At 43.1% G+C, this 19,833-nt stretch overlaps 2 protein-coding genes across 2 annotated transcripts; both read right to left on the reverse strand.

Annotated features, from left to right (window-relative positions):
* Positions 1 to 1,035: 1,035 nt before the first annotated feature.
* On the reverse strand, positions 1,036 to 18,394 carry LOC134659653 (ankyrin repeat domain-containing protein 65-like). The gene is made up of 9 exons (XM_063515329.1): positions 18,074 to 18,394; positions 3,412 to 3,603; positions 2,776 to 2,941; positions 2,528 to 2,629; positions 2,156 to 2,257; positions 1,908 to 2,009; positions 1,660 to 1,761; positions 1,412 to 1,513; positions 1,036 to 1,265 (listed from the first exon to the last, which is right to left on the reverse strand). The coding sequence occupies exons 1-9, from the start codon at positions 18,122 to 18,124 to the stop codon at positions 1,036 to 1,038; spliced, it is 1,149 nt and encodes a 382-aa protein (XP_063371399.1). The 5' UTR covers positions 18,125 to 18,394.
* Positions 6,590 to 17,651, reverse strand: LOC134659612 (uncharacterized). The gene is made up of 2 exons (XM_063515290.1): positions 16,787 to 17,651; positions 6,590 to 7,338 (listed from the first exon to the last, which is right to left on the reverse strand). Exons 1-2 carry the CDS (start codon positions 17,568 to 17,570, stop codon positions 7,325 to 7,327), a joined length of 798 nt encoding a protein of 265 aa, XP_063371360.1. The 5' UTR covers positions 17,571 to 17,651; the 3' UTR covers positions 6,590 to 7,324.
* Positions 18,395 to 19,833: the final 1,439 nt, after the last annotated feature.

A 19,833-nucleotide genomic window follows, 5' to 3' on the forward strand; every position in this document is an offset into this window, starting at 1 on the left:
CGCGCTCGAGAATGCCCACGTAACTGTTTTTTTTAACATTTTTGAAAAACCGTACACGCCAAACCCACCGCTAAAATGGTTTTTGCCATACGAGCTTTTCTTTTCGAAATTATTTTATCTTTCGATTTTGTTAGGTCTCGACGGCGCCGTTGAATTACGCCATTTAGCTACCTCGCCTCCCTAACTAAAAGCTAATAATATATACCAAATAATTTAGTAATTAAAATTAAAACTGTTGACAAACTAAGATTAGATAGACTAAAACAAGTCGCATACGAACGCGAGAAGGCGGGTATTTGGGGTCACGGTGACATAACACATAACCGACTTATGCGCCGGCGGTCAAGGGCAGTGATAGTCGGAAATACGACCGTCTTTGGCGCTCTTAAATATGTCAACGTTAAATCTTTTGAATCTTTAAGTAAATCACTACATAGTATAAAACAAAGTCGCTTCCCGCTGTCTATCTGTCCCTATGTATGCTTAGATCTTTAAAACTACGCAACGGATTTTGATGCGGGTTTTTTTTTATAGATAGAGTGATTCAAGAGGAAGGTTTATGTATACTTTGTTAACCCGTGCAAAGGCGAGGCGGGTCACTAGTCATTTATAAAGATAAAGCGACCGACAATACTAGTTATGTCGCGGCTATACTTACTCAACCTCGTATCTGCAACACTCATTTGATGACAAAAACACCCGTATTCCGAATGAAAGAAAAGCGACATTTCCATCAAATGATTGTTGCAGATATGAGGTTGAGTAAGTATAGCGACGATATGTAATGTCACTCGTAGTATCATGTCACATAGTGGTGAGTGACTGAGCAGATGTCGCTCTTGGTCCAGAGCCGTCCGACATCTCAGGTACGGACGTCGGCGGGACTTGTTCGCGGCGACTATGATGTGGTTAGGGACGTTGTGCAGTGTCATGCTTTAGGGCCAGTTGCACCAACCACATTCGACAAACTGATCAACGTCAGCCGGCGCGCCACGGCGCTTTACTATGAAACTTCCCATACACGAGTTACATGACTCACCGCTCGCGTTCCGCAGCTCCCTGGCCGCCTGGCGATGCCCCGCGCGCTCCGCTAGCTGCAGGGGCGTTGCGCCGGCCGCGTCGCGGGCCGCCAGCGGAGCCCCTACACGAGTTACATGACTCACGGCTCGCATTTCTCAGCTCCCTGGCCGCCTGGCGATGCCCCGCGCGCTCCGCTAGCTGCAGGGGCGTTGCGCCGGCCGCGTCGCGGGCCGCCAGCGGAGCCCCTACACGAGTTACATGACTCACGGCTCGCATTTCTCAGCTCCCTGGCCGCCTGGCGATGCCCCGCGCGCTCCGCTAGCTGCAGGGGCGTTGCGCCGGCCGCGTCGCGGGCCGCCAGCGGAGCCCCTACACGAGTTACATGACTCACGGCTCGCATTTCTCAGCTCCCTGGCCGCCTGGCGATGCCCCGCGCGCTCCGCTAGCTGCAGGGGCGTTGCGCCGGCCGCGTCGCGGGCCGCCAGCGGAGCCCCTACACGAGTTACATGACTCACGGCTCGCATTTCTCAGCTCCCTGGCCGCCTGGCGATGCCCCGCGCGCTCCGCTAGCTGCAGGGGCGTTGCGCCGGCCGCGTCGCGGGCCGCCAGCGGAGCCCCTACACGAGTTACATGACTCACGGCTCGCATTTCTCAGCTCCCTGGCCGCCTGGCGATGCCCCGCGCGCTCCGCTAGCTGCAGGGGCGTTGCGCCGGCCGCGTCGCGGACCGCCAGCGGAGCCCCTACACGAGTTATATGACTCACGGCTCGCATTTCTCAGCTCCCTGGCCGCCTGGCGATGCCCCGCGCGCTCCGCTAGCTGCAGGGGCGTTGCGCCGGCCGCGTCGCGGGCCGCCAGCGGAGCCCCTACACGAGTTACATGACTCACGGCTCGCATTTCTCAGCTCCCTGGCCGCCTGGCGATGCCCCGCGCGCTCCGCTAGCTGCAGGGGCGTTGCGCCGGCCGCGTCGCGGGCCGCCAGCGGAGCCCCTACACGAGTTACATGACTCACGGCTCGCATTTCTCAGCTCCCTGGCCGCCTGGCGATGCCTCGCGCGCTCCGCTAGCTGCAGGGGCGTTGCGCCGGCCGCGTCGCGGGCCGCCAGCGGAGCCCCTACACGAGTTACATGACTCACGGCTCGCATTTCTCAGCTCCCTGGCCGCCTGGCGATGCCCCGCGCGCTCCGCTAGCTGCAGGGGCGTTGCGCCGGCCGCGTCGCGGGCCGCCAGCGGAGCCCCTACACGAGTTACATGACTCACGGCTCGCATTTCTCAGCTCCCTGGCCGCCTGGCGATGCCCCGCGCGCTCCGCTAGCTGCAGGGGCGTTGCGCCGGCCGCGTCGCGGGCCGCCAGCGGAGCCCCTACACGAGTTACATGACTCACGGCTCGCATTTCTCAGCTCCCTGGCCGCCTGGCGATGCCCCGCGCGCTCCGCTAGCTGCAGGGGCGTTGCGCCGGCCGCGTCGCGGGCCGCCAGCGGAGCCCCTACACGAGTTACATGACTCACGGCTCGCATTTCTCAGCTCCCTGGCCGCCTGGCGATGCCCCGCGCGCTCCGCCAGCTGCAGGGGCGTTGCGCCGGCCGCGTCGCGGGCCGCCAGCGGAGCCCCTACACGAGTTACATGACTCACGGCTCGCATTTCTCAGCTCCCTGGCCGCCTGGCGATGCCCCGCGCGCTCCGCCAGCTGCAGGGGCGTTGCGCCGGCCGCGTCGCGGGCCGCCAGCGGAGCCCCTACACGAGTTACATGACTCACGGCTCGCATTTCTCAGCTCCCTGGCCGCCTGGCGATGCCCCGCGCGCTCCGCCAGCTGCAGGGGCGTTGCGCCGGCCGCGTCGCGGGCCGCCAGCGAAGCCCCGGCCGCTAGCAGAGCCCTGACGTTCTCTGCGTGACCGCGTTCAGCCGCTATATGGAGCGCCGTCTGTGTACAAATAACAGGTGTGCTTACAAACATTGCTCATTTTTAGGGTTCCGTACCCAAAGGGTAAAAACGGGACCCTATTACTAAGACTCCGCTGTCCGTCCGTCCGTCCGTCTGTCACCAGGCTGTATCTCACGAACCGTGATAGCTAGACAGTTGAAATTTTTACAGATGATGTATTTCTGTTGCCGCTATAACAACAAATACTAAAAACAGAATGAAATAAATATTTAAGTGGGGCTCCCATACAACAAACGTGATTTTTGACCGAAGTTAAGCAACGTCGGGCGGGGTCAGGACTTGGATGGGTGACCGTTTTTTTTGCTTGTTTTGCTCTATTTTTTGTTGATGGTGCGGAACCCTCCGTGCGCGAGTCCGACTCGCACTTGGCCGGTTTTCTATCTATTTAACTAGATTTAGTTATAAAATTCAACATGTGTCAACAATCCTATAGTCGACAATTGCAGTACCTTGCCCCCTGTAGCCGTGTCTTCGGTCGCGTCGACAGTGGCGCCGGCGGCGACGAGCGCGCGCAGACAGCGCGAGCGCTCGGCGAGCGCGGCCGCGTGCAGCGCGCAGCGCGCGCGCGCGTCGCGGGCGTCCGGGTCCGCGCCGCCGGCCAGCAGGGACAGCAGGAGCTCCTCGTTGTCCCAGAGAGCTGCCTGAAATACAACCGTTCTAAAATCCACAGATTACATATCACTACATAGTATAAAACAAAGTCGCTTCCTTAACTAATTTGTTAACCAGTGCGAAACCGGGGCGGGTCGATAGTTAATATTAAAATTTAATTAAATAACCACTTATTTCAAATCATGCAATCCATAGAATTTGTTAGTTTCTCTCTTTAGCCCTTTTCTACCCTTCTGGTGTAGGCCTCCTTCATTCTTCTCCATTCGTCACGGTTCTGTGCAACCTGGAGCCATCTCATCCCCGCAGCCCTTTTGATGTCGTCTTCCCAACGCATATTGGGTCTACTTGGAGGACGTTCTTCTCCCCATGGTCGCCACTCGAGTATTCTTTTACTCCACGAGTCCTTTCGTGCCATATGACCAGCCCATTCCCACTTCAAACTGGCTACGCGTTTTACAACATCCGTGACCTTGCTCTGCTGTCTCAGCCACTCATTCGTTTTACGGTCTCTCAATGTGATCCCCACCAGTTTTCTCTCTAGCGCCCGCTGGACAACGCTTAGTTTACGTAATATGCCTTTGGTGAAAACCCAGGTTTCAGCTCCATAAGTGAGAACAGGCAGGATACATTGATCAAATATGCGTGCTTTTTGTTCGGCCTTAAGTTTCATTTTGAAGGCAAACTCGAGATTGGAATAGGCTGCCCAGGCTAGCCGTACGCGTCTGTTGATTTCATTGGTTTGGTTATTCTTTCTAGTCACTATCTCTTGTCCCAAATACACGTATTTATCGACCATTTCGATGGCAGTATGGTTAACTGTGATATTCGCCTTGACATCTGTATTTGTCATAACTTTTGTCTTGTCTAGATTCATTTCCAGGCCACACCGTATAGAAGCATCGCTGAGTTCTTGAATCATACTTTGAAGTTCAGCGGGGTTACTTGCCAACAAAACAATATCATCAGCGAACCGCAAATTATTTAAGCGATTACCCCATATGTTCAATCCACGATTTTCCCAGTTCAGGCTTTTTAAGATGTCCTCTAGCACCAGAGTAAACAATTTTGGTGAAAGCGTATCACCTTGTCGTACGCCCTTCTCAATCCGAACTGGCTCCGTCAGCGGGGGTAGGTTCACTTTTAAGGTGGCTCTCCTGTACATATTTTCGATTAGGGCAGTATATCGGTGATCTATACGTGCATTTTGCAGTGATTCTATGACCGACCATGTTTCAACACTGTCAAATGCTTTTTTGTAATCAATAAATGCTAACCACAAGGGCATTTGATATTCAGTCGTCTTTTCTATAATTATTATATATATAATATATGATCCAACGTGCTGTTACCACTCTTGAATCCAGCTTGTTCCATTGGCTGATATGAGTCAAGTTTCTTGGTGAGGCGTAGAGTAATGATCTTCGTAAAGAGTTTATACAGGTGTGATAGCAAGCTGATGGGGCGATAGTTGTTCAAATCTGCTTTATTGCCTTTTTTATGAAGTAAGATGACTGTGGCACAATTCCAGACCTCGGGTATAGTTTGCTCCTCCAAGCATTTGTTGAAAGCCGTTTTAAGTAGCTCGATCACTCTATCTCCATCCTTCACCATCTCAATAACGATGTTGTCACTGCCGGGTGACTTGCCATTTTTCATTTTTCTGAGGGCATGTTCAATTTCGCATGTTGTTATTTCCGGAACATCTTCAGAGCCAACGTTCATAATTTTGCGTTTCGCCACTCCTCTTGGTTTGGGGTTTTGGGATGTGTATAAGTTTGAGTAATATTTGTGTGTTATTTCTAGTAGTTGCTTTAACTCTATTCCAAGCTGGTTATTTTCATCTAAGAGTTTAGTGATTTGCTGTTTTCCTGGTTTTAAAGCTTTGCGAAATACCTTAGGACCCTGATATTTGTCTATTATATGCTTAACGGTTTTTTCCCGATATGCATCAATGTCTGCCTCGACTTGCTTTCTAGTTCTGGTGCAAAGGTTTTTAAAGTAGTCTGTTCCCCCTTTGCCTTCGCGTAGTAGAGTTCTCCTTTCTTCTAGAAGGTCTCTGGTCTCAGTACTAAACTTCTGGCGATTTACTTTTGCTGATCCAGGTGTTAGATCTCGCGCTATCCCGTATAGAGCATTTTGTATGGTGTGAATAATTGTATCATGGTCACAATGCTCGTCTAAATGACTTAGCTCTTGAGTCAGCCGGTGTTGGTGCTGATCTTTGCACATGTTAAGTTGGACCGTATTAACTCGAATGTTTTTTGCCCTTATGGAGGAATATCTTTGCAAGCGTGTGTTAATACATATAGTAGCTTGGATTATACGGTGGTCACTTCCTGTGTAGAAACTGTTTAGGACGTTGACATCTTGCACTATACTTTTATGGCTACAGAAGATGTAGTCAATTTCGTTTTTATATTTTCCTCCTGGAGATATCCATGTCCATTTTCTAGCAGGTCTCTTATCGAAAAACGAACTCATATGAAACAGTTTTTCTTGTTCTATAAAGTTGATAAGCATGTTCCCGCGGGAGTTTCTAAATCCGAAGCCGAATCTGCCAATAAAAGTTTCTGTGCCGTCTCTTTCTGCGCCTATTTTAGCGTTTGTTAGTTTATCTTAAGCTATAAGTACCTAATAATAGTGGTGTTTAAATAATCACTAATTAACCTACAACTAAAAAGGAACTGCAGAACATACAGGTCGCCCAGTCAAACCACCGCCACCACCATATATGTAAATGCTTCAGAAAACAATAAAATACGCCATACAAACTCAGTGACCATGTCCACTCTGACAACAGTGTACGACTAAGATGAAGAATGAAGAACTACTGTTGATATAACAAATTTAATCTAAATCAGTTCAGTGGTTTAAGCGTGAAGAGTTTGAATACAGTTTAAATAATATCACGCGCGCGATTGGTCGCAACTAGTTGCGTCATACTGCACGATTGGCTCGAATTCGTGAGTGACACCGCTGAACTAGAACCATTTTGTGATAAATGAAAGACGTGCGCTCGCGTTGTAACCATTTAATGCACTGATTAGCCTATCGGTACAAGAGCGAAAGAGACAAATAGAACTAACCTAACATCCCTCCACCATAAATCCTTAATACTACTTATAATGAACGCGAGGTATATTCCTAAGTCGAGCGTTCCGAACGCCCTCACTGCCTGCTGTCGCGGCGACATCGGCAGAGCCGTCTGGCTGGCGCGTAGACGTCGACTCCTGTTGCGCGATTGGCACGTTCGATGACGGTGGTTCCGCCGGGGCGATGGGTACGGTTGGTGATGGTAGCGGAGATGGAGCAACAGTAGTGCCCAACGATGACTGTGTGTGCGCAGCGACTGAAACGCGCGGCATCTGCGGTGCTGCCGTTGGCACGTGTTGACCGCTTTGCCCAGCCGTGGTGGTTTCTACCGGATCGGAATCGGCTTCCATCCACTCCTCTTCTTCCTCTCCTCCCAATCTCTGATCCGAAGGGAAAGGCAGCATCGCCCAATTGAAACTTCTGTCTTCCGTATCTTCGTTCAACCCATTAGTTGGGGTTTCGGTGTACCCTTTGTATTTATATATCTGATTCTTATGTTTCTTTACAAGTTGATCCATTTCCGGTAAGTATATTTCGTATAAACATCGGCCTAACTTATTTTTAACAATACCTTTTAACCACTTATTTTTACTAATCATTTTTGTAAGTACATGTTCGTTAATCTCAAATTCTACATTTCGGTTTCCCTTATAATATTTAGCCTGCAAATACTGTTTAGAGTTCACATTACTTTGCAAATCCGTTGAGAGTGAGGATGGTGCATCATTGTTTACTAGCAATAAATCAAACCGGTTACGTAGCGGGCGGCCGATCATTAGTTCGGCAGGTGACTTGTCCGTTGTTGCATGTTTGCTATTCCGATATCTGAACAAAAATTCTTGTAACCGCTCATTAGTAATTTCCCTCATTGTTTTTCCCTCCATAAGCAACCCCTTAATGTGCTTTTTAAGCATTTTAACATAAATTTCCACTTGTCCATTACTTGACGGTGAATAAGTTGGAGAAGTAATGTGCGTTATGCCGTTTAATTTGCAAAAATCTTTAAATGCTTTAGATGTGAAAGATGTACCATTATCGGTCACTAGAGTGTGCATTATACCAAAACGAGACATAACTTCTTCAAGTTTTGTTATCACCGTAGCACTGGAATAGTTGCTAGTTAAAGGGAAACATTAGACCCATTTTGAAAATGCGTCCACCAATATGAAAAACATTGTATTTTGTATGGGTCCAAAAAAATCTAAATGGACTCTGTACCATGCTTCGGTCGGGTACTTCCATACTGTTAACGGTGCACGCGGCGGAGTCGGTTTACATTGAATACATACCATGCAACTGCCTACTCTTAATTCAATGTCGCGATCTATGTTTGGCCACCAAAACCGCGAGCGAGCCTCTGACTTTGTTTTATTTATACCTAAATGACTTCTATGTAACTCGTCTAGTACTTTTGATTGCAACAATTTAGGTATAACGATTTTGTGCCCTCGCATAACCACATCTTTTTCCAAAACAAGATCGAATCTGCAGTTAAAGTATGGTTGTATTTCCGGGTTAACTATTTTCTTGGGCCAGCCAGAAATTATAAATTTTTTCACGATATCTAAACATTTATCGGTTTTGGTCGCGTTTACTAAATCAGTCATGGTAACAGGTAGGTCACCGTCCGTTACAAAATTAACGTAGGTTGCTCGATCTAGCGGGGGCGGCGCGTGCGATCTGTGGTCCGGCGGCGGTCGAATACTGGATGACGTAATCTCCTTATCAGAGGGCCTACCGCGAACCACGTTCGACGTGTTGCCTCTCTGTCGCACTTGTAAATTTGTACGTAAGTGAGACAGGGAGACAACACGTCGAACGTGGTTCGCGGTAGACCCTCAGCACCCGACTCATTAACAGCTGTTGCGCGACTTAAAAAATCTGCACAGTTATTTGCGCTTGCAACGTATTCTATTTCGTAGTTATAACTGTTTAAGAATAAAGCGTACCGCTGAAGTCGGTTTGCGGAGACTTCTGGAACCCCTTTGTGCGGATGGAAAATGTACATTAAGGGTTTATGGTCAGTACGGAGAATGAAAGGCACTTCCAACCCATATAAATATTGGTGAAACCGTCTTATACCAAAAATTATAGCTGTAGCCTCTTTCTCCATCTGACTATAATTACGTTCTGCGCTATTTAAAGACCTCGAGGCATAAGCAATGGGCCGTTCAACCCCCTGCTCTAGTTGACCTAAGACAACACCTAGGCCCCAAGGGGACGCGTCAATACTCAGAACCAATTTTGAATTAGGGTTAAAATGCGTTAACACCCTTTCTGATACGAGTTCTTCCTTAATTTTCGAAAAAACGTTATCATGTTTGATAGATATTTGCTTAAACTTGTTTCTATTAGTAATGTAGACTGGTGTGGTTGCAGGCTTGACAGCTTAGGAGACCCACTAAAGTAGTAGAGTGAGATGGATATATAATAAGCTCTCTGACACTGATCAGGTCTGCAATGCGCCTAAAGGGATTATTTGACGTTATGGTATTGTTATTATAATAGATGTTTTATAAAGTGTCATTAATATTGTTAAAATGTAATAGTTGATTAATGTTAGTAAATATCAAAAGTATTATATAATATCATAGTTAAGACCGTTGACTAAAACGAAACGCCGATGGACATGTACAATAACAAAACGCTAATGTCAAGAACTAGGGATTTTGATATAACCTAACAACCTAAAAGAACGCTTTTGTTAAATATGCATTAAACTACGTGTTTTTCAGCAGATAAATGTGGTTTTAATTGATGATTCCACATGCTGCTTTTATCAGAAGTGGAAAAGAAAAAAATTTTTTTACGTCCACCATATATTCTGGATTGCTCGCTTATTGTTGACGGATCACCGGATGAACGCCACCGGTCCAAGTGATTTTGCTGTAGTGTTCGCACCATTCATCATTGAATAATAATTATGGCAAATCTTTGGTGAAGCCTTATGAAGGCGGATGTGTTGTTTATGACGGTTTGCATGGCTTTCGTTCATGGCGTCATACCAATCTTGCCCAATACGAGAAGTTAGTTGGAATAAGACATTTGGTAAGCTATATCGTATCGTTTCAATTGTTGGAGTGAGGTACAAGCCACCTAAGTTATAATATAATTGTAAGCAGATCAAGAACTTGAGTGCCATAGTGTCAAATATTGAATAGTATTACATACTTAATCAAGGAAAACCTGTGAAAGGTTGTGTTATAGACTATTGCACTTGTTGTAGGATAGTATTGCATGTATGCAAACATTTTCCAGCCTAAAATCTTAGATCTAATGGTACAATGGCAATGACCCTCAGTTATGAGGAATCGAGGAAGAAGAAGAATGTTAAAATGATCCCTTTGAGAATGTTTTGGGAAGTGTAGCATGATCACATTATGGAAAGAGATGTTAATAATTGTCATTTCAGATAAAGTTGTTGCTTCATTTATATTTTCACAGAATAAATGTGTTTTCCTGTTGGAGGTATTGTTTACCAGAACAAGCTTTATGTCTGCATAAGCGCAGAGGCGTTGCAGAATAATTACACACAAATGAGTAAAAGGATTTGGAGGTATATAAAATATAATCAGCCATACAAGATTGAACGAGGTAAGCCAAATTATACAAAGTTTTATGGTGTTATGTGAGCAGAATTCACATAATTTGTAAGTAAAAGTACTAGTAGGTATAGCATGGTAAAATTTTTAAATAAAATATTTACAATTGAAATTGAAATTGTCTTCTACATTGAATAATTATTATTTATTAACATGTTTCAAATGAAGACTGCCTGAACATGTTGCAAAAACAGAGAAGACTATAAAGCTTTAGAGGGTTTTTGTCGGAGACCCCGACAACCTGACTAGTGAAAATGTAAAATCAATGATAAAGAAATATAACAAAACTATAACTGAGTCAGTGATTGAAGGCTAATTGTATTGTATTGTTTCAAATAAAATAGAACAGGCAAGCATAGATACTAAAAGCATGTGATGTCCAAATGGAAAGGTTGAAGTGACATGTGCCATGAGCACGGACATGTACTCGAAGGATATGGTTGTTGACTGTACCATATCAGACAGTTCAGAAGTGAATTAATAAAAATGTTATGTTATGAATTATGATACTTGTAAAAGTGCTAATTAATTTAAATTATTAATGAAGTCTTGGTTAGTCATGGAAACCATAGTCAATACTACTATAATATAACACAAGAATGATTAGAATGATGACTCAATGCCTTGTTTCAAGGATAATAATATTTCTGAATGTGTTTGTTCCTAAGTTAAGCTTCAATCTAATTGTCAAATAAAAAAAAAAAAAAAAAAATGAGGAATAAGATGTGACAGAAGCAGATCACATATTTTTGTTGTTTGTTAAATGTTGCATGTTGTGTGTTGTTAGAATGTTCGAATGTCTTCACAAAGGGCCACTGCAGCTGCTTGATGGGAGTCATCACCGAACTGGATGGTGCAAGAAATTATTTGCAGTAAAAGAAATCTGTCGGTGAGAGATGACTCCGTAGTATGTCAAAAGTTACCAAGTTGAATGCGGCATGCACCACTATGAGAGAGTTAAGTATTCTCAACACAAGTTCTTTTGTTTCATTAAGTTGAAGTATTTGGCTGTTTCATGCCAATTTTTATTGAAAATCTGACAGTGTCATAGTATAATGGTAATAATATAATGGCACTACATATGTGTTATAAAAGGTAAAATATAATACATTTATTGGTGTTTTGACACGAAGGTGGTAAACCTTATGTGGGTATGTGAAGAATTAACATTGAAAGATGGCTAGCTATAGAATAGAATAAAATTACTTTTTAACAAACTGGGTACAGAAGATGACATTTATACAAGAACATTGTCCCAACAGTACCCAATATAGGCGTGCAATGTTTACTTACATCTACTTAATATCTATATTTACTATGCTAGCATCGTGCAAAGTATGCCTTAAACTAATTAGTTAGGTACCCAGAACCCAGAACTAATAGTTAAGTTATTACCTGACGTAACTAATTTTGTGACTTAAAAGCTTGGCGTTATATAATATTATCTCTATCATATTCAAAATATTAACGTTATGTCGTACAACAGTACATATTTCTAGAATATAAATTCCATTTAGCGTAAGAAATTCTTCCCTCTCAAAGTAGGCTCTATGGGATTTCCAGTTTAGATGTGGGTCAATGGTTATTCCTGTTTCACTAATATTAAAATCATCGGGATTGTAACTGCTGAGCTGCATAACATTTGTTTTGGTAAAATTTACATTTAGGTTTATTTTTCCTAGCCTTTCGATCGTTTTTCTTAATGTGCAATTATAGGCTACTTGCCTACTAGTCAAATTAGCTTCTTTGTTAACTGTCAAAACGATTTACTAGTGTGGAATTTACATTAAAACGAGTATAGTGACATCACGGTCAACTCACCTACTTTTCATAATTTTACCCGATTTATTAAATAGTACGTAATTGTGATTAAAAATAACTTTCATCTGTGTTTTATAATGATTATCACGCTTGAGACACGCCTGTATTTACTATCACGTATTCCGATTGATTTATTTCTATTGTTTTGGAATTATTACAATATTTTGAAATAACTGTACGTTGTCTATAAAAAAAAAAGGTAGTTTTCAAACAGATTTAAAGCATGACTTCTTCGCCTGTGTTTTTTTTAATTGCCGTAATAAAACACTGTGAATGACACAGACGAAAGTCTCGTACATATCGATAAATAAGGCTACACATTCATATGACAAATTTTATCCCATATGTCTTTGAAAATTCTATGCTCATACAATATGGACAGTATACAGATACACCTTAGGTCAATATTGTGATCACATGTTTTGTTGACATTATAATTTTTTTATAAAATCTATTTTTAATACGAGAATCTCGAGAGAGTATGTGACTTGTTATATAAGTGTACATTTTGATACATGTTGATGTAATTGAAGCCATCATCATTCTTACCAGTTGACGTCCCACGGCTGGGCATATGCTTTCCCTGATTGGTCATATATAATTCATTCTGATCAAACATTTGGATAAATTATTAGAAAATATTTAGAAAGCAAGGATGGTTCAACCGTAATTTCAAATGTTGAATCCAAACGTGTTATGTTATGTATGACGAACAAAATTATTGCCCTGACGTATGGTTACAGAATGTACTGGCAAAAGTCTGCGTGGGTCTGCATACCTGAGCATTGGTGCGAGTCTGGCGGGCCTAAGTGGCGCGCAGTCATCGCGGACATTGGAGTTGCTGAGCACCAGTCAGCTGCGTCACAAGTCCCCTGATGTGACTTGGAAGGCGTATGAGGCTCAAAAGTTAAGTGTTATAGAAGCAAGAAAAAAAAAACTGCCGACTTTCAGGGCTAACCTAACTGATAACCGATTATGAGTTATTGTTGTTTATGAAAGTGTCATGTTTATTTTTGTTAAAAGAAAGTATTGCCGATTTTGCTGTTATTTGTTGATAAATATGATTGAGATTGAGTGATCATGTTCGCACGGCTACACTGGTGTCAGTGGTGACTGGTGGGGTACGGAGCGAAATGTCTCAACGTAATTGAGACTAATGAAACAATATTTTTAATGACATATTAGAGAATGTGTGATAAGTAAAATGTTACAAATAATAATTTTGAAATGTAAGTAATCTGGCTTGTGTGTATTTATGGCTTTCAGGTGAAGTCCATGGTGCAGTTGCGGCTGTAAGCGTTGGGTGGCCAGATCAATTGTGAACTGGTGAAGTCCACGGTGCAGCTGGGGCTGGAAGTTGTGGGTGGCCAGATCAATTGTGAACTGGTGAAGTCCACTGTGTAGCTGGAAGTCGTGGGTGGCCAGATCAATTGTGAACTGGTGAAGTCCACGGTGCAGCTTGAAGTTGTGGGTGGCCGGATCAATTGTGAACCGGTGAAGTCCACTGTGCAGCTGGAAGCCGTGGGTGGCCGGATCAATTGTGAACCGGTGAAGTCCACGGTGCAGCTTGAAGTTGTGGGTGGCCGGATCAATGGTGAACCGGTGAAGTCCACTGTGCAGCTGGAAGCCGTGGGTGGCCAGATCAATTGTGAACTGGTGAAGTCCACGGTGCAGCTTGAAGTTGTGGGTGGCCGGATCAATTGTGAACCGGTGAAGTCCACTGTGCAGCTGGAAGTCGTGGGTGGCCGGATCAATTGTGAACCGGTGAAGTCCACGGTGCAGCTGGAAGCCGTGAATGGCCAGATCAATTGTGAACTGGTGAAATTCACGGTGTGTTGTTATAAGTCGTCTGTATCCTGATGTAGACGGAGTCAATCGTGTCGCCGATGTAATCACAAATCGAGGAACAACAAGAAGAGCCATCAACAAGATGTGTATTATCCCAACTACAGACGTTGTCGAAGGGAAGAATGGTTTACCTACCCATTAAAGGGCAACAAACTCTGAATTCTGTAGAAGGGACTTTGCTACATTTCTAAACCGACCTATAAGAAGATATAGTTTAAGAACAAGCTACTGTTCAAGCACCTTTCATCTTCAAGCGAAAGCAATCAAGCTAAACATATTGCAGGATTTGTAGGTTGTCGAAGGGTTGACTAGACCTCCATTCTAGACCCGTGAAAGGCAACATAAAGAATTTCTGCAATTTTTTTTGGACCTAGCTATACGCGTTGCAGGTTGTCGAAGGGTTGACTAGACCTCCATTCTAGACCCGTGAAAGGCAACATAAAGAATTTCTGCAATTTTTTTTGGACCTAGCTATACGCGTTGCAGGTTGTCGAAGGGTTGACTAGACCTCCATTCTAGACCCATGAAAGGCAACATAAAGAATTTCTGCAATTTTTTTTTTTGGACCTAGCTATACGCGTTGCAGGTTGTCGAAGGGTTGACTAGATCGCCATTCTAGACCTGTGAAAGGCAACTTAAAGAATTGCAACTGTTTAGTTGAAAGCCAGGCTTTCAACGCCGGGAGGATGTACGAGCACCCGACGGCCACGAAGGGATGCGGGGTGCGGGACGCAGCCCACACGGTAGAAGAGCGCGGCCGATCGGTCGCTCCCACCAGTCGGCGAGTCACCTCTGAAGCACGCACACGTCACTTAGAGTCAATTTTTATAATTTTCGTAATTTAACTTTGATATTGTGAACTTAGTAATAAATAGCTGGAGTTCTTATTGTCCGCCTGGACAATAGTGGCAATTTTATGTAGTGAATGGAAAATGTGACTAACTCCAACTGGGTCCTCGTATTTCATGTTTTAATTAATGTTAAAATTGTTTCACATTTTTGATAACTAAAATCACAAATTAAACATTGTAATTTTATGTTTGTTTAGGGACAAACAAATTTTTATCAGGAAGGCCGACTGATAGATATTTGCTTAAACTTGTTTCTATTAGTAATGTAGACTGGTGTGGTTGCAGGCTTGACAGCTTAGGAGACCCACTAAAGTAGTAGAGTGAGATGGATATATAATAAGCTCTCTGACACTGATCAGGTCTGCAATGCGCCTAAAGGGATTATTTGACGTTATGGTATTGTTATTATAATAGATGTTTTATAAAGTGTCATTAATATTGTTAAAATGTAATAGTTGATTAATGTTAGTAAATATCAAAAGTATTATATAATATCATAGTTAAGACCGTTGACTAAAACGAAACGCCGATGGACATGTACAATAACAAAACGCTAATGTCAAGAACTAGGGATTTTGATATAACCTAACAACCTAAAAGAACGCTTTTGTTAAATATGCATTAAACTACGTGTTTTTCAGCAGATAAATGTGGTTTTAATTGATGATTCCACATGCTGCTTTTATGTTCTGTAGTCCATTCCCATTTTACCCCTTTCTGCAACAACCGGTTCAGTGGTCCCAAAATCGATGCGGCGTTAGGTACAAACACTCGGTAGTAATTCACTAGCCCTAGGAATGACCTTAGTTCGTTCACGTTTGTAGGTGCTTTTGTGGAAACCATTGCCTCAATTTTATTACGGCATTTATGAATGCCATGTTTGTCGATAACAAACCCTAAGTAAGTTACAGAGTCTTTAAACAGATGACATTTATCCCTGTTTAGCACTAACCCTGCCTCTTGTAAACGACTAAAAACTTGTTCTAACCTCCTGCAATGCTGTTCTTTTGTTTCCCCTGTCACCAACACATCATCTAACAAACACAACACTCCTTCAATACCCTGCAATAAACTTTCCATCGTTTTTTGGAATATTGCCGGGGCATTTGATAATCCAAAAACGAGACGGGTAAATTTGAACAAGCCTTTATGGGTATTTATTGTCGTTAGTAACTGAGAATCTTCATCCAAACTCAGTTGCAAGTATGCTTGACTTAAATCTAACTGAGAAAACTGTTGCCCGCCGTGTAACTTAGCAAAAAGCTCCCCTGTTTTAGGCAATGGATATTTTTCTATTTGAAGCACTTTGTTAAGGGTTACTGAATAATCCGCGCATAACCTAATTTCGCCGGAATGCTTCAAAATAGGAACTATAGGACTAGCATATTCGGAATGGTCGACCGGTTGAAGTACTCCCGTTTCAACTAACCTATCAATTTCCCTTTCCACTTTGTCCCTCAATGCAAACGGAACTGTACGAGCTCGGAAAAAAATTGGTTGACTGTTAGGTTTCAATGATAGCTTTACTTTGAATTTATTTAAACAGCCTAAACCGGAACTAAAAAGTTTTGGATATTTAACCGTATAAAAATCCATTTCTGTCTGGCTATCGTAAGACTCGCAAGAGTTTACTTTAGATATCTGTAAGTGGAATGATGCAAAGAAATCTCTTCCAAGCAAAGCTGAAGCACCCGTCCTCACAACATATATTTTTATATAGTTACTTTCACCTTCGTACCTTACCGTTGTTCGCATAACTCCTACCGTATCCAATATATTTTCAGAATAGCATATAAGTCTTGTTCCGGGCGGAGCTAAGGGAACATTTGGAAAATATCGGTTATACACATGCAGCGGAAGGGTTGTGACTCCTGAACCACAGTCGACCAAAAATGTAATATTTTGCCCACCTACCTCAACGGACAAAGTCATCTCCTCACCATGATGGCTACGTAGGCTACAAATACGACCAGAATAACAAATGGACTCATTCTTACCATCATCATCGTTACTCTCATCGATAGAATGCAGCATGTTTACACGTTTCCTACGCTTGCACATACGTTTTAGGTGGCCTTTATTGCCACAGCTTTTGCACTTGTAACCTTTGAACCGACATTTATCGACCGTATGATTACTGTACCCGCACACTTCACATTCCACACCACTATTAGACGATGATCCTTTTGAAACTTTGAACACCTCGACCGACTCCGTGAGCTTATTGCTGTTGCTAGGCGCGGCCGACTGGCGCGCGGCGGTCCTCGCGCTATGCAACGATACGGCGATTTCTAGCGCTCGTCCCAGCGTGAGGGTATCTGCATCTTCTGTGAACAATCGGTCCCGCACGGGTCCCGCCTGCATGCCCAATACGAACCGATCACGCAGCATGCTATCCAATAACGAACCAAATTTGCAATCGGATGCTAACTGACGAACTCTTGCAGCCCACTGTGTTAAATCTTCGTCCTCTTGTTGAATGGCCCTGTGGAAATTGTGCCTTTCTGCAAAAAGCGACTTTTTCGGCAGTAAATGTTTGTCCACCTCTTTCACAATTTCTTCATAAGACAGCTCTTCCGGCGTCTTCGGTGAAATTAGTTCGCGTACCAATTTATATGCGGACTCGTTGAGTGCACTTAGCAACACGGCGCGTTGACGATCGACCCCCGTTTCTGTTTTAATTATTTGGTTTGCACTGAGCCAGATGCTTAATCTTTCCTTAAACACCTTCCAGTCGTTTCCAATTTCAAAAACAGGTAAATTTCCGATCGTAGAATTCATTATTATCGTCTATATCGCGTGAGTACTTAAAAAAAATCCGGACGTCGCCACTGTGATAAATGAAAGACGTGCGCTCGCGTTGTAACCATTTAATGCACTGATTAGCCTATCGGTACAAGAGCGAAAGAGACAAATAGAACTAACCTAACATTTTTACCGGTTACACTTGCCATTCTTATTTTACATGTTGTATTCACACACAATACAATACATTAAGAACTTCCTAGTCAAAGAATAGAGAAACTCACAAAGAAATTAAAGTATATAAACTATCAAAAACCTTATTGAAATAGATGAGTTGTACAACCATGAACACACCTTGTTCAAAATGTATCTCCAGTTTTTCCACTCCATTACTAAGTACATGTGGTATCTCACAACTACATTTCGACACCCGCGAGACCTCACGGCGCGACTCACCGCGGATTACACGCAACTTAGTCGCGCTCAGTCTAATACTAATCCTATTTAGATACCCACTTTCTACAGCCATTTCTCCTCACCTGGTGAAGTAGGCGGCCTTGAAACTGATCCTCGTCCGGGGATAAGTCCATCTTAACACATTTCAACTCAATGCCGCGGCCGAAATTAACGTTTCCGGCTAACTGATGCAGTCAAGCGTTGCAAGCTGTTGACACTACATAACTGTGGCAAATACGAGATTTTTTAACTTAACTTTGCAGGAAACAACTGAAATAATAATCTTCTGATGGTTTTGCGAACAAAGTTACTTATTTATTACGCTTATATGTGATGCAACGAGTATTAATTTAACAGAAAGTGTGTATTGATTTTGAACTGCAATTATTTTGCATATAACAGCTGTCAATAGTGTCAATGTCAGCATATTGTTCTCATTTACACGATTTGCTTTGATTTGTACGCTTGTCTATGATTGGTTTAAATAGGGACAGACAATGCCATGATTCGTCGGTTCGAGGCATACATTAATACATTTGCTGAAAGAGGAAACAAACTAAGTAGTCGAGGTCATGCGTTCCTTTCTACGCAGTAAGCGCGTTGCTATGAATTATTCATACTTTAAAGTTCAGTCTAGACGGGATGATCAAATCGACCGATTTGATCAGAAATGAAAGTGGCGTCAATCTCCAATTAAACAACTGTACCGATATTCGGAACCTAAAGTAATATATTGAGAGTGGCAACACTGTAGTTAGTCGTATTGTCCTTTTCTAGCATATACGTCCATCTCTCTCCCACACCCCCACCACTTCAGGCAGTTGCGTTTGACAATTTTGACAGTTAGAAACAAACGCAAATTACCTCACTTTCTAAAAGTGCCTGTTAAAGCCGGCGTAAAGCCTTTCACCTTGTCGAGCAAGGAACTCAGGGTATTTGATTTGAATGATACTTATTCTTAAACTTACGTTTGTTATGGTTCCACCTGCTAAGGTGCGCCTAAGAGAATCTTTTATTCGTTCACAAACTAACGTCAAGTTATTTGTGATGAAACCAATATATTATGTACCTATCTAAACCTGCGCAAGGCTGCCATGTTTACACCTGCGTAAGGTGTGCCAAAAGAATCTTTGATTCGTTCACAAACTAACGTCAAGTTATTTGTGATGAAACCAATATATTATGTACCTATCTAAACCTGCGCAAGGCTGCCATGTTTATACCTGCGTAAGGTGTGCCAAAAGAATCTTTGATTCGTTCACAAACTGACGTCAAGTTATTGATGATGATATTATAACCTATGTAAGCCTGCGCAAGGCACGTCAGACATATTCACAGAAATATAAATGATATGGTCATAACACAGGCGTGCGAGTAGACCACAATCACAAAAATATTACAAAGATTAAGTTGTAAATATCTCTTTTTAGAGAATGTAAAAATGGTTTAAAATAATGTTTTGGGTAAAAATCAGTCGAAATAGGCAAGGCTTCGTTATTAGAGTTTTCATTTTTGTTTACCAATCTATTTCAAGGGTCCCGAACACCCTATTGGCTAAACCCGAAATTGGGCTAATTAACTGTGGTAAAAGTGAAAACTGCTTTCCATTTACATAACATTTCTAAAATTATAATAGGTAAAATAAAAACCTAAGATTCCAGGCCTATCTCGACTCATTTTTATTTTAAAGATGGAAAAAATCTTTGCACCCTAATATAAAATTGTGGTCTGGAGACGCTAAGCCTCATAACTTGGGTGGCATAGATAATACTAAGAGATTTAGTCACCTAATTTCGACTATAAGCCCAGGCAGAATATTGATAATTAGAATAAGGAGTGGTCA

This window comes from Cydia amplana, chromosome 25, assembly GCF_948474715.1.
Source record: "Cydia amplana chromosome 25, ilCydAmpl1.1, whole genome shotgun sequence".
Classification (NCBI taxonomy): Eukaryota; Metazoa; Arthropoda; class Insecta; order Lepidoptera; family Tortricidae; genus Cydia; species Cydia amplana.